Source organism: Trachurus japonicus, chromosome 3 (assembly GCF_045865225.1).
Source record: "Trachurus japonicus isolate A0001 chromosome 3, Traja_1.0".
Lineage (NCBI taxonomy): Eukaryota > Metazoa > Chordata > Actinopteri > Carangiformes > Carangidae > Trachurus > Trachurus japonicus.
In genome coordinates, this window is record NC_140909.1 from 27,488,558 (window position 1) to 27,504,095 (window position 15,538).

Consider the following 15,538-nt stretch of genomic DNA (forward strand, 5'->3'; position numbering starts at 1 on the left):
AGGCCTGAGGATTTGGGAGAAGGGGAGCAGGTCCCCGGTCGTCGTCATGGCGTGACCGTCAGAGGCAACAAGTTTCACACTAAATCCACATTCCGTGTGTTTAATATGTGTGTGTCTGTTTGTTGCGGCTTTGTTTTTGTGGTTAAGTGAAACCTGTTTTCGTTGTGGGAAACACACAAGAGGCACGAGTGACAAATACCATTTCTGTCTGTTTTTGTGTTTTTGTGTGTGATGTTTCACGGGCGTGGTGGGGGGATGAGGATGTGCCGGTACACACACATGCAGCTACACCCACAAAATACAAATGAACACAAACAGATGTACAAATTAAAACAATCTGGTTTATGAGAAAACTGAGGGTCTGGTGTGAGAGTATGAAAGGGAGAGGGAATGTATCGTAGGTGTTGAAAGCCACTGACAGTGGAATGTGTTTCCTTTGTGCGCTCATTTATCTCTTTCCTGTTTGCCGACACTGAGACACAGAGGTAACTGTGCTCGGCTTCCTCAGGTTTGAGGACGAGCAGATGACACCAACACAGACAAACGAAGATTCAAGACTGTACGGATAAATGACTATTCATAATAACTGTACCAAATGCATAACAACACAGGACACAGAAATCATACACATTAAAAAAAACAAAAAAACAGACACAGCGACTTGTTTATGTCATATTTTCTGAGCTCAACAGCCGACTGTGCCTGGTGCTGAGGGTCCCACCTGACTGAGGTAATGGTATTCTTCAGGCTTCATGAGGTGAAAGGCTTTCCTCTCCTCTTCACTGGTTCCTGCCAGCAGGTAGTAAAACACGTGATAGTTTCTGAAAACAGAGACAAGAAGAAACAGGAAGGTTAAAGTTGAACCCTGCAAGTTTTATTGTTGACTAACCAGAAATGTTGTTTTGTTTGGTTACATTTGAGAATATGCAAATGCAAGACAAAAATATTTTGCTTCAAATGACTGTTAATTCAGTCATTTGTTTTAACTGTATCATTTCATGAAACGTCACTTGTCTCAGACAATCCAATTCATTATATTACATTGAATATCATACTGGACTATTGACTGTATATAACTTATTAGGTAAATAATGCTCTACTGACACAATACCATACACTATATTGTTCTATATCATGTTGCTTGACAAAATTCTATAAATTTTACACTTGATTGTACATTTCATCTATATTTTCTATTTCACACTATATTATACCAATTGACCATGAAGTTGGAATAAAATATTCTTTTACCTCTTCTCATGAAATGATTGTGACAATGTGATTTAATCTTGATAGATAAAGTGTATATCTCCTCAAAACTTTTGATCAATCTCTTCTAATCATATTATTGTGACCACAATTGAACAATATAATAATTGGAATAAAAATAGGAATATTTCAAGATTCAAAGATTTTTATTGTCAATTCTCGAATATCGAAAATACTGTAGGTGTCTTTCTCACTTACTGTATGATAAATATTATCGTTAAAATAGAATCACTCCAACTTTATGGGCAACAGTGTAGTATATACTATTAAACTATATTATGTCAATGTGTTACATTACATACTATACAGTGAATCATTATTTTATCAATAAGTATCAATACTTAATATATTATTATTCATATGTTACTATTATACTTATTTCTTCCCTTGTATTTCTGTTCTCTGTGTATTTCTATTCCTCTATTCCTCCTTTATTATACATTTTATATACAATTAAGTATGTATTTTGTACTTTCAAATTCTATTCATCTAGTTATATCTGTACTGGATTTCTCCACATGAGAGGAGCCAGGTTGATTTTTATTCAGTCTTATTTAAAGCAGAAGTAAGCGATCCGGTCGTTTTGGCTAATGCTGCGTTCCAGGCAGGCTTTTGAAACCGTAAATTACAGCTTCAAGTCACAACTTACGACTTTGTGGCGTTCCAGGCAACCCACTCGCGTTTCTCCAACCTGTTTTACCTGTGAAAGTCACTATAACGGCCACTCGTAACTTCCGACCCATGAACTCGTACCAGATCGAGCTGGTACGACTTCACAGGTCGGAAAAACACGAGTTACGGGTTGCCTTGAATGCACCATAACTTCTTGTCAGCCGATGGAGTTAACAGCCCCCGCCCTCGTCATGGATCTATTGGGCCTCGTCCCTACGTCACCACATTCACGCGCATCCCTTGGCTGCACACACAGCCCTTCATGCCGTTCTCTCTCCTCATTGGATAAAAATTGTAGGATACAAGAAAAGTTTTCTCCTCGGCTCAGAGCAGAGCAGAGTGACTGACAGACCCATGTTTCGGTCCAAACACTCTATGTAAGTGATTGCTGTCGGAAGATATAACTATTTAAGACTTATATTAACACAAAAATATCGCTTACTTCTGCTTTAATTAGTTACTTGAATGTTGTGTTGTTGGACTGATGGACCAATAAGAATTCCCAAAAGCAAGACGCCGAAGAAAAGACAAATGACAACCAAGTTTGTTGGTGTGTGGAAGTGTGCATGAATGTGTGTGAGTGAGTGTTTGTGTGTGTGTGTGTGTGTATGTGTGTGTGTGTGTGTGTGTGTGTGTGTGTGTGTGTGTGTGTGTGTGTGTGTGTGTGTGTGTGTGTGTGTGCGCGCGTGCACACCTGTTTTCTGACAGCGTAAAGGTTGGAGGTCAAAAGTGTTCAGCAGCTGTGTGACCAAGAGTTTTGGAACACACACATACACAAGCTCATGGAGCCTGGAGTCAGCAATTCATCTCAATAAGAGGTGGCTAACGGGGGGGGAGCTCAGTGCCCCCCCATGGTTAACCCTCACCACTCCATCCAGCCAACGCTACACATTAGTGTCAGCCCCACTTAGGCCTCAGTTCACTTCATGACTCGCTTTGGCAAACTCCAGCAGCAGGCTCTCTGAGTCACAGTAACTCACAAGCATTTGTTGCCAGAATTCAAAATCCATTTATTTATACTTTATACTAATAAAAAAGTATATTTATATACCACAGAAAGAAGCTTTTACTTTATTTATGCTTGGTTCTAACGCCAAGGTTTCAAGTAAAGTGCAGTTCAAATGTCATGTAAGACTGACTCAACTGACTGGAGTCAACCTAAAAAATATTTGCCTTTTCACGTTTGTTTGTTTTTTTAATGCACTTCACATCAGCACTTACAGTATGTTACACTGTCTAAGTGTCACCTCCTCCATAAAGCCATGTCCACCTGTTTTGCACTGTTATGTAAGATTATGATGACGCTGCACTCACCGCTCATTGTGCTCCTGATAGACCAGCCTCGACTTCTCCAGGAGGTATTTCTCCACATAAGCCCTGAAAAAACAACACAATCAAATCATGTTTTCTCTTTTCTTTTCTTTTTTTCTTTTTTACAAAACATAGAGCATGTGTGTCTGGTTCCTTACCCTCTCACAGTGCCGCTCTCCTGGTAGTTCACCTGGATGAACTTTCCAAAACGACTCGAGTTGTTATTGTGGGCTGTCTTTGCGTTCCCAAACGCCTGGAGGAAGAAGAGAGGAAGATGTGAAGGATGAGTACAAATACACACACACCGTTGAAAATAAATGAGAAGAAGCCCCACGTTACATTACACACAGGTTTGTGCTTAACGTGCGAGGTCAGGTTCTGAGTCCACGTTAGGTGTGGATAATTTGTTTGTGGGTCAGACACACAGAGACGTTGGCCTCACGCCAAACATTGTCTTGAAACGCTGTCAGGCTGGACGCAGCAGAGCGAGCTTTTCCTCTTACATAGTTTCAAACAGCATCGGTCCGAGACAGATTAATAACATGGTTTTAGGATCTATTTAAGTCAGAGTCAGACAAATTGCCAGAGTGAGGACGAAGAAGCCAGGGCCAGCAGCCCTGATGGAAAAAAAAGCTCCTCAGTGAGTAATGGGATCCATGTGGCCGTTTGGAACATGTGTAGTGGTTGTGCTTTAATAAGACGGTCCAGTATTTCCCCTCACAGTTCTGTTTATGTTGTATGGCTGCCTGGAGGGGAAGTCGTTTTTCGCCCTATATAAACCCTGCAGTTATTTGTAGCTCTGCCACAAGTAAACAAATTCCTCAGTGAATCACTTAGAGCGCCCCGAGCCTTGTGTCTGTGGAATGGGAAAACACCCCTCCTCGACCCCACCCTGCACCAACGCAGCTAACCAACATGCGAGCTCGCTCGGAGGAGGCTAATGCCAAGCTAATCGCCGAGGAGTCAAGGAGGTCATTCACTGCTGAAGTTCACTTGAACTCGGAATCACGCTGTTCCGTTTGAGCTGTGATTGGCTGACGGAGTCGATGCAGTGCAACACAAGATTTCCTTTTTCCAACTGCAAACAACATGTCAGAGCTTCACAAGCTCTTTCTGATCATCACCGCTTTTGAAATGTAATCAATGATTTCACTGTTTGCATTGAATTTCAGTCATAAATACGCACAGTACAATGCACATAGTTAAAAGATCAGAGTCAATTCTTAGTAGAAACTAAGTGCAAGTGAAGTAAGACTGTGAGTCAGACCAGTGTGTAGTGAGTCTGTGGGTAAAGATCATAGTATTAAGATGCTTGTGGGAATCAGAGGCACTCAGGACACTTTAGCCTCTGTACTACTGGCTCAAAACAACTGGATCACAGCACCGAGCTCGCCCTTCATTTATGACTCACCCAGCTGAACAAATCATTAAAACGGGCAGACAGTGTGGAAAAACATATTCGACTGTCTGGACAAAAAAAGGAACATCCAGGGTCAGACTGAGTTACAGTGACGGTATCATTTTCACATCCAAAAAAACGTGGGGTTTTTTTTGTGGGTTTTTTTGCAATGTGACGCATGATGTATTCTATAATCTCAGAGGAGCTGGTATTCTGTTCAGCGCTCCATCTGTCTCTGAACCGGCTAACCTGCCTGGTTCAGGAACCGTGGGGTCAGACGAGGACAGAGCTCTGCCCGTGAGTCTACAGTCCTTGTGTAGTAGGAACTTCCTGACTGGACAGCCAGTGAAAACCAAACACTCAAGCACTAATAACAACAACCTGCTCACAGACAGGGTGAGGAACCGAAGGTCCTGATATCGGACCTTTGGCAGTGTTTTTTTGGTAAATGGCTTGACATTCAACATTTTAGTGTTGGGCCAGCAGGAAGCAGGATGTGGAGCAGCTAAAATACTGAGAGCTGATTTATGTTTAACCAGTGTGTATTGGTCCACCTGGTCTGTGTAAAAAAGATGCATTGCATAGTTTAAGGAGACATTTTTATGGCCGACAGTTTGTATTCTTTCTAAACTTGGCTCGCTCCGTATCAACTGCAATAAAACACAAAAAGTCTCGCAACAGAAGGGACATTTTGCTCATAATGAACCTCTGGAGGGAGAGGAGTTTAATCAACACAGAGTTAAACTTAGAAAAGCATGCAAATAAATAATACACAGCTGACATTAGGTCACCAAACTAATTAGTCAGTGTCATAGCTAATTCCAGCATTTTCATATCTAAGAGTAAGTTCATACAATTCCAGGAATGATCAGTCACACTGACCTGATGTCATCACAACAGAGAATCTACAGTCACACCAGCAAACACACACACTTCTCAGTGTCTGCTAGGAGTTTTTAAAGGAGCGGCGGCAGCTAGACTTTTCTAATATGTCCAGTCGCACTCGAGCGCGACGTCCAACACGAGAATCAAACACGATAATTTAAAAAAAAACACCGGCAACAGCGACCACTGATCTGTACTGAGACATTAGTTATTCTTTTACACGAGTTAATTAACTGCTGTGTGGTCCGTAATCGAGGTGCAGACGAGTGAGTTTGGAGAGGAGAGAAAAAAAAGAGCGAGACGATGCGGCCGTAGCCGCCGTCATATGACGACCCCTACCCCCCTAACTATGAAGAACTCCGCTGTGATGGAAAAGCACCTAAACCGAGTTGAGCCAAGTAGAGCTGTAACTATGTAGTGGAAAAGGGTGCAAAGTAATAATAACTGGTGGATTAGTCCTGTTGCCTTTGATTTTGTGTCTTTTAATTGTTGCAATTGTCCTATGCTGCTGTCTTGGCCAGGCTTCCTTTGAAAAAGGGGTAATTGTATCTCAACAGGACCAGCCTGGTTAAATAAAGGCTAATAAAAATAATAAAATAGGATTATTATTGTGCATCTGCCCCAATACTGAAGGAGGGGCGGCAATAATTTAGTCATGGTGGGCCGTCACCAATAAATGCATGTAGCAGAAAACCCTGGATCTGATAGAGAAGGACACTTCTTCACTCAAAGAAGTTTCATTAACTTATTCACAACTGCAGAAAACATTATTTTACTGCACTCTTGCTCTTTCCACCTCCACACACAGCCCACAGGAATGCAAATGTGTTGTTTGCCCTCTTCTCAAAAAAGTTATTCTGCAAAACCTCAGTCACAAACTTCAGCTCAAGTCGACAGGGCAGGTCGAGGAAAAAAGACAAGAACGTAAAATGACATAATTTAATGACAACATGACTAATAAAATCTCAAACACATCCCAGTGGGAGAGGGTTTTCTGAGTGTGGACCGACACAAAGACTCAAAGTGACACCGGAGCTGTTTGCACAGACGTGATTTGCTCCACTTCAGTCACTGCAGTAGGTCAACATTGTTATTCTTGGCCTGAAAGCATAGACTGAGCCAAAGGCAGAGCAAAGGCAGAGTTGAGATGGTGCCAGCATGTTCTGGTGTAAAGTGTCTGACGACGGCTCGGTCAAAGTCGTTTGGGAGGAGCAAACAGAGGAGGATGCCACGGGGCTGATGTTGTTTTCATAAGCCGAGTGCTCTGTCTGTCCTCACGTCAACATCTGGAGAAGCTGTTCAGATGTGTTGAACTACTTGCGGTTAAGGTGGGAAAACCTTTTAATTGGACGTGTTTTGAGTTGTGGTTTTTCAAAATCAGTCATCCTTCATCTTGTGGGAACTCAGGTTATTACCCTGTGATTCTCATCCTGATATCAGGACACTGACTAATCCTTGTTTTGTTTTTTTCCAAATTAGAATCTTTAACTGTGCTTGCAGTGTATCCTAACATTTTATATCTGCCAATTCACTATAGCCTCTTCATTGTATGTTGTATACATGTACATGGCTCCATTGTCTCACGGATTAATGTATATAAAGTTACCGTGATCCAGGAATTACCAAAGTTCAGTTCAGTTTTGCTCTTTTTTCAGTACTGTGGCTCCAGACCAGTCTGGGTTAGTACTTCTGCTACTGGAGGTGGAAAAACATAGACATTTGAATTATTTATCTGCTGCCTGTATTGACTTCTCTGCAGACTTACAACACAGTTTTCATAGTGTGCTCTGAGCACTGGCCACTGGGTCTAACACAACTGCAGGTTTAATGGTCAAGTACCTATAGTACAGCATTACATCCAGCTGCTAGTTCAATGAGAACAACATATTCAGGTATATTCCAATGTTTTAGCCAACACTGACTGTTTCTTTTATCTCTTATAATGACAAACATTAAATAAACATGTAAATTCTGTTGTCTCTTTGTCTCATTTGTATCATATTAATAACATTCTACATGTGTCTCCTGATGTTCAGTACATCAACTCATTACATGTAGTTTTTGCCAAAGCTTTTCATTATCTGATAATAATGTACAGTATCATCCGGTTCCTTATTTGTTCTTTTTGAGGAAATCAATCAACCCTCCAGTGCTGCCTTACACAATGGTATTCAGTTCAGATTCCATTAAGGCCTCTGTCTGTAGTGAGTTAATTAAGGTCTTTGTCTGCTGCTGTATGGTCTGACTCATGCAGAGCAGAGCAGAGACAATTTTAATCATATGAGGATGACTTCATTGGCTGCTTGTGAAGAGGAGGGGAGGAGAGGAGAGGAGAGGAGAGGAGAGGAGAGGAGAGGAGAGGAGAGGAGAGGAGAGGAGGATTGTGGTTCTGGGTTGAGGAGTGTTTGGAACTGGTGGAGGGGTCACAGAAGACTCTCAGATAGAGAGCAGAGACAAATGACTGCTTCATTTAGCTCACAGAGGGATAATCTCTTAGTAAGTCATCAAATGCTCAGGGTTACAAATCAAGTTCCATGTTGGGTTGTGTTTAGAGATCATGTGACGGCACGGTCCTCCGCCACACAGAGATACGCTTTGTCTCAAACTTCAAAGTTCCTTAAGTGAAACGGGCATGAGATAAAAACGGCATTCTTCTGACTCACTGACTGCAAAATGATTTGGGAAAGTGTCACCAAATTGTTAGCATTCCTTCTCCAACAGTAGCTCTGTGTGATTCAACGGTGTTCAAAGAGGCATTGCTCATTTAACTTCGGCCGAATCATATCCTCTTCCGAGCCTTTTACCAGGCCAGCTCATCCACCGCAGCGCGGGCAGGATGTCAACAAAGAAAAGTGAAAGAGTGTGAGTCTGAGTCCAACGCGGATCAGGCTTATGTCACAGCGTGTGAGGGCCGATGACGCTCTCCAGGGGCCAGCTCATAACCCGTGCCCCTTTGTAATGTCAAACCTGAGGTCTCGCTGGTCAGACTGGACTGTGGTCGCTGTGGCGACTTAATAATAGTGTGGAGGGGTCTCGCAGTCATGGTTCCCGGGTCAAGTGAAAGCACAGTGGGATGTGGGTTCTGGCAGCAACTGTTCCTGTCAAAACAGTCCTCTAAAATGTGTCTGAGGCAGGATGTGTGCAGGTTTAACTGTCACTATAAAACATTTAACAGCTGAGACATTTGCCCTGTTTACCATCATATAGCAAACTGGTGCAGCTCAGGCTGACGTGATGTTGCATTTAGTTTGACAACTATTTTGTCACAAGTTAAAGTTCAGTGGATCACCAAAGTTGCTTGAGTTAATGAGAGAGTGCCCTCCATATACTGTATTTCTGAGCAGGTTTCAAGGCAAACTACCCTTTAGTATGAGATATTTCATTAAAGGGATAGCTCAACATTTTGGCAAATTAATCCCTATAGTCATAGCAGTAGTTTTGTTACCTTTACAGTATCGGTGCAAGCTATTTTTAGAATGGCCGAGCAGAGCCGCGAGCTGCTCAGAGCTATGCTACGGAGGCTCATGGGATTTCTTGGTTTCCCTCATCAAACTCATCAAATACACAAACGTTGTGAGACAGAGTTGTTTTCTAGGTAAATTCATGCAAAACCGCTGATGTGCGTTCCGTCGGGGGCAGTTTTTTGGCAAGCAGTCTCTGCATTTGCCTCGAAAACCTAGAAAACAACACCGTTCCGTTATTATCTCATAGCGTGGTGAATGTGCAGGTCACAACTTGTCCACCAGAGCGTTTTGGAGTTGTTGGATTGTGTATTTGATGAGTTTGATGAGGGAAACCAAGAAATCCCATTTGCCTCCGTAGCGTAGCTCTGAGCAGCTCACGGCTCTGCTCCGCCGTTCTAAAAATAGCTTGCACTGACAATTAAAGGTAACGAACCTACTCCTAAAACTATAGGGATTATGGCAATGGGCCAATTTGCCAAAATGTTGAACTATCCCTTTAAGACCAACAATGAAACAACAGAGTCTGTAGGATTCATCGTCTGGGAGGCATGAGTGTCTGTACAAAAAACATCCATCAAATAAATGCGGCAATATTTTAGTCTGGACCGGCTGATTGATGCTGACATCCTTGGCTAAAAACTACACAAGATAAATGGCCACTTTAATGCTGTTAATCTTCAATGTAATGATAACGACTTTAACTGACTCTATCCATGTCCAGTATGTTTGTCCAGATTAACTGCGGTGAGACCAGTAAAGGTTTTAGGACTTCTTGCAAACCTTTGTTGCCATTCTTGATTTAATAATATAGGATGAAGACAATAATTTGATTTATTTTTTGTCTTCATCTTTGGATTAAGCACTCGATTCTACAGAAAAAAATTGGAATATTTTGATGATACCAAACATTGACTTATTTATTTATTACATCTTTATTTGAGGTGATATAAAACTCGCAATGTTGGGTAGAAAAGAAACAATGATGGCAACATCTTGGCCTTAGGAATTTGTTTTTTGCTATTTTCTAATATTTTCAAAAATCTTTCAGTGAGTGAAGGGAAATAATCAGCAGATTAATTGATAATGAAACTAACTGTTAGCTGCCACGATCATTTTGATAATTGAATGAGGTTAAGGGTTGTGATACTTTGAGTGGTGCTATGTGTTGATACGCTGTTGTGTTTACACATTAGAATTATAATACTTGAGATTTCAAATCATCCAAATCTCCAAAATTAAGAAACAACTGCGGTGACAAAACAACTGACCCGATAACAGAGCCTCTGTTTACAGTTAAGATACAAATGGTTTGCTCAGAGCATGTCCATGCAAATCACTGTCAATGCCATAGAGGGAAATGTGCTTCAGCCATTTAAGAAACAAAACCAGTGTTTGGTTTAAAAGGTCAGGGCCCTTTGTGACGCCGCACAAGATCCCACTGTCAGAAAGCCAGTCTCCCATAATTCTCAATGAGTTCATCGCCACTCAGCCTCAAACGCCCCAGGGAGCAGATCTGATGGTCCAGTGAAATGAGAAACATGGACGTCAAGCTTTGCACGCTGTGCAACTCTGGGCAGGAGGCATTGATGACCTGCCAGAAAACTCAGCGTTAGTTTATTTCGGTTTTGTGACAACAAGTGTGGTGTCCAGGAGAATTTCAGCTTCAGATGTTGTCACATCCATTTACACTCACTAATTCTGTGTGGGCACAATATTGTAAGCACATGAAGTTATTCAGGTTACTACATTTAGAATTACAGTAGACCACAGTGAAGTATTACTGCTTTATGTACAGTATAGCAACTATGAAGTCCACAGCACCTCATGAAAAAACTGCTATTACCAGACTGAGTCTGTGCTGTATGTGGCTACATTAGGAAAAATTCTTATTTTATGCGATATAACAAAGGGGAGGTTTTAATGATATGACAAGATAAGGGATTATGGAACATATTGTTGCTACAATAGGAAAATATGTCAATACCAGAACATTTCTGTCATTTCTGTCATTGTCAGACTGTTCCTTTAAAAGTTTGGGAACCTCTGGACTACAGCTGACAGGTACAGAGGCTGACTTAGAGAAGAGGGTTAGAACAACCAGGAAGACAAACAAGAAAAGTAAAGTATTTGGCTCAATCAGGGAGTTGGTGAGAAGGAAGAGAGCATTAGTCACTGGGATGGAGATGAAAGACAGCCACAACAGAAAAATAATCACAGATCTCAGGGACTCCTCAGCTACAGTATCAGAGACATCTCTTATATAACATAACCCTCTCTGACTTAGAGAAGACGAGTCACAGTCCTTAATTACAGGTCCCTGCCTCAGACAGAAGCAAATCACAAACTTTCTTAAACCTTGAAATTGGAAAAATCATTTCTAATGCTGTTCCATAAACTGTAGACCTGTGTATGAATCCTGTAAGAAAGTTTTTTCCTCCTCGGGCTATGTAACAGGCTCTACGTCATTTTACTGTTTGAAAACTGAGCCTACATTAGCCAGGAAATAGTGGGGGATTGGGTAATGACAACATGCCATGTACTGTAAACATACCTAAAGTGTCCATTTGTGCACTGATACTGATCTAAAAAGGTATATGAAGATCAAGACCAGGATAACCTGATCCCAAGTCAGCTGAAAAACAAGATTTCCAATGATGAAGCCGTGACGCCGAGTATCTGAGAAAAATATCCCCAAAGTCTGGGACCGAAAATAAAACGATTCCCAGGAACCCAGACAAAAGCCTGATTCATCGTGTGTACGTGCAACATGCAGTGAAACACTGGGAGTGGGATCATTCAACATCAGAGAGGGTTTGATTAAGCAGACACTGGATTTTGTGAAAACACAAATCCATTAATGAAACTTAAAGGGGAACTAAGCATGTCTGGTCGCTTCTCCTCTGTTTTGCTAACCCTCCTCCCAGCCATGTGCATTTGTTTCCGGTGAGAAATCAATCCATGGAGCGGCGGATAACATTATATATCACTGTTATGGCGTGTATATTTGTGAAGTCGTATCTGTCATAAACAAGAGATTAGGGGTTTCGGGGCGCGTTTGTGTCATGGTGCCGCAGAGACGAGAGCTGGGACACCAGGTTGGAGGCTCTGATCTTACAAGGCAACATGTGAGCCTCCATTCTCCCTGTAACAAGTTACAAGTCATTTATTTAACCATCACAATTACTCCGAAGCTGTTTAATTGGCTTATAATAATAGTAATAATGAGTTAAAAGTCCTACGTAGTTCCTCTTTAAAGGGCAGGTGCATCACATTTACACAAAGGCCATGTTGTATCGACGTGTCCTCAGTGATCTGATCATCTCTTCACACCTGCTTTGACATGTGTCTCATTGACCACTGTTGTTTAGTCAACTGACAGGTCCTCACACACAGTTCAAGCTGAACTAGTTTGTTTCTCATTTTGAGAAGCAGCGTTAACAGTTGCAGACTGACCACAGCACCAGTGCCAGTGTGTGTGCTCGTTTCCTTCAGTAGCCAGACGGCTCATTGAGATGCCCGGCTATTCTTCGTCTGCAGCAGAGATGACGTCCTCTGATCCCTGCTTTATTTGTGTTTCTACTGATTTCACTCACACATCACTGATCACAGCAGACAAACATGGCCTGCGCTCTGTGTTTATAGAGCAGGTTTACATCAGTAACCACAGCTTCTTACACCTGTGGCTAGAGGCTCGTGTACATCTGTAAACATCTATAAACATATGACACCATAATATCTCTATGTTGGACTGTTCCAGGGCAAAGACCGCGCTGAAAACTAAACAGGAAGAGTGGGAGAGAGTAAGCTGCTCAAAAACATTAACAGTTCAAATGGCTCTGGCTTCAGCTGCACTCAATTCTCAAACTACAATCCAAGTGAATCCAAACTAAATGAGTTGTGTTTCTACAGTAAACATCCCTTAACCATCACTTACATTACAGTTTCTCTCGATTGCTAAGACACATTTCTTGAAAGCTGCTCACCTTTTCTCTAAACTGTGAACACAAACCCCAATTTTCAAGCTACATTCACAAAACCTCAGACTCTTCTTGCAAAACCAAACTTTCACCTCAAAACACACACACAGTAAAAACACTACTGAGCAGTCACTAAACACTAGATAGAAAAATAGAAAACACAAAGCTCAGCACATGAAGCAAATGTTTACTGTTCACTGTAGGCTAAATGCATGTTGCAAAACAAAAAAACCTGTGCATTTAGCACTTCTCTCTTTCCCTTTCTTTCACCCTCCTCCCTCCCTCCCTCCCCACATCCATTTCATCCCCTTTTCCTTCCTTCTTCTTTTTTCTTCCCAGTTCATCCCTCCCTCCCTTATCCTCTCTTCCTTCACCCTGTTGTCTCTCATCTTCTCCTCTTCCTCTCCCTCCATAAATGCATCTTGCAAAACAAAAAACCTATGCATTTATGTAGCACTTGTACATAGTACTATGTAAAAAATAAAAATACAAAGCACAGAAATCCTGTGCATTTTACACGTAGCACTTGTACAGTACAAAAACAAACAGAAATCTTGTGCATTTAGCACTTGTATGCAGTAAGCCTACGTAAAAAATAAAGTACAAAAACATAGAAATGAGAAGTGCACAACTCAGCCACAGCATCATTTCTCTGCACTGGGTCAGGCCACAGGACTTCATCCTGAACTGGTTTATATATGTTCCCTCACATCATTAGCCGCAAGTGTGATTAATTTTGAGTTGTTGTGTTCAACCGGTGAAACCTGTGCTTTAGTTGTGTTTGACTTTTGCCACCTGTGCTCAGCATTATGCAACACAGGTGCATCACAATGAAAATGTGTTGGCAAGTTGTGTCTAAACAGGTGAAAAGTGCTGATGGTTTTGCCAAACGAGTGACTGATTCAATCAGTGGGTTCAGGCAACTGAGAATTTGGTTCAGACAACAGGGTTTAGTGTTTTAACAATTGAGAGAAACTGTAATACGAATGCATGACAGTTCATTCATACAACAGCTTTAAAAAGATTTGGGAAAGAAAAGATTAACTTAAAGTCAGTGTGAATATCAACAAGCTGAGAAAGTGAAAATAAAGCCAACAGGAGGCAGCAGGAAAATAAAAGGGGGTTAAACCTGCTTTTAAAGGCTGCAATTACTATTTATGTCTACCAATTTATAACAGTGAGAATAATAACCACCAAATTTTACTGTGCTTTCCATATATTTAATTGGCAAACTTTTAAATCCAGTTTCCATCTGACAAATTGAAACTGCCTTGATTTTTAACGAAAGTGACTCACTTCTGAGTACATTTCAATTTCAAAAAGAAAGAAAAACAAAACCACAAGGTTAAGATTTGTTTTACAGTGACAAATCTGGAAAGGAGGAAAGGATCAGTTCTGTCAAACAGACGACACACTGCTGCTGTCTGCATTATTAGTGTGCAGATGCAGTGGGGAGATAATATATGAGGTTTGGCTAAACTGAGGGTTAGTTCTCTTTCTTTTTATGTTTCCATCAGCACTATCAAAGTTAGGTGTATGAGTGTGTGGCTGCTTGCTTTATATGTACAGTGTGATTTAAACATAGTGCATGTTTATAGTTGACACAGCTAAAATTAGAGATGTTGACAACTGGGCTCAGCTGCACGTGTGACCACAAGCAGAGAAGTGACATTTCAACACAAATGGAAACTGAAGTGGGAAATGAACACTGACACTGGTTATGTTCACAGTTCCCAGCTCCCAAGGAAATGAAAGTTAATCTATGACAGTAAATTCTGAACTTTGGGGGGTTTTGGACCCTTTCATGTCATTGATGAGTTCTTTTTCCCCTCAAAGGGAAACTGGTTGCAAAGGCAGCAGAGACACACCAAGAGATGAAAAAACAAAGAGGGAACACATTATCTGGATGTTTTTCACAATGTCTGACATGCTATGAAAAAAAACACAGTGAATCAAGTTGGATATGAATCCGACTTGATTCACTGTGGGGGGGGGGTGGGGTTTCCCCAGAATCTAATGAATCGTTTGTGTATGTGTTTTTGACAAGCTTTAGCCACAGCAGAGTAACCCTGATGAACCACCAAACAGTATTTTATAACACCATGCACTGATGTTTCATTTCTTTATATCTAATGTTTCATTTGAAATTCTAATCCCCACTCCCCATTTCCATCTCTCTTTGATAAACTGCTGTCAAACATGTGAAGGTTTGGTCCAGGTGAGATGGCAGCTGCTGCCTGGGAAAATATCTTTCCGTCTTCAGGATTCAACTATTTTTGGGCCTGCATGGGAAGAAAATAGTCAAATCAAGAAGACAGGTCTGCCTTGATGCATTCTTCCATTGAAAAGTTCAACTCTTCTATGTAACTAGATGACTGAACTCTGAGTCCTTTGCTGTGTGTGGTGACTATTTGTAGCAGAGGCCCCTTCCTTTGCTGTGGAGCACAGCTGCCTTACAGGATTTATTTCAAACATTGTCAAGATGCCTTTGACGCAATGTCATTTCTCACACTGGCAGACAGTGTCTGCTCTGTTCTTCAGTCGTTCACCTCATTATTCCT

At 41.4% G+C, this 15,538-nt stretch overlaps 1 protein-coding gene across 15 annotated transcripts in view; it reads right to left on the reverse strand.

Moving 5' to 3' along the window:
* myo9aa (myosin IXAa) overlaps positions 1–15,538 on the reverse strand; it is a 119,350-nt gene that overhangs the window by 52,089 nt on the left and 51,723 nt on the right. For all 15 annotated transcript variants that reach the window (XM_085768552.1, XM_085768592.1, XM_085768588.1 and 12 more), the window contains exons 3-5: positions 3,411–3,505; positions 3,256–3,318; positions 722–821 (exon numbers count right to left, since the gene is read on the reverse strand). In XM_085768552.1, the coding sequence (XP_085624678.1) occupies positions 722–821; positions 3,256–3,318; positions 3,411–3,505 (258 nt within the window). The remainder of the gene's footprint in view (positions 1–721; positions 822–3,255; positions 3,319–3,410; positions 3,506–15,538) is intronic.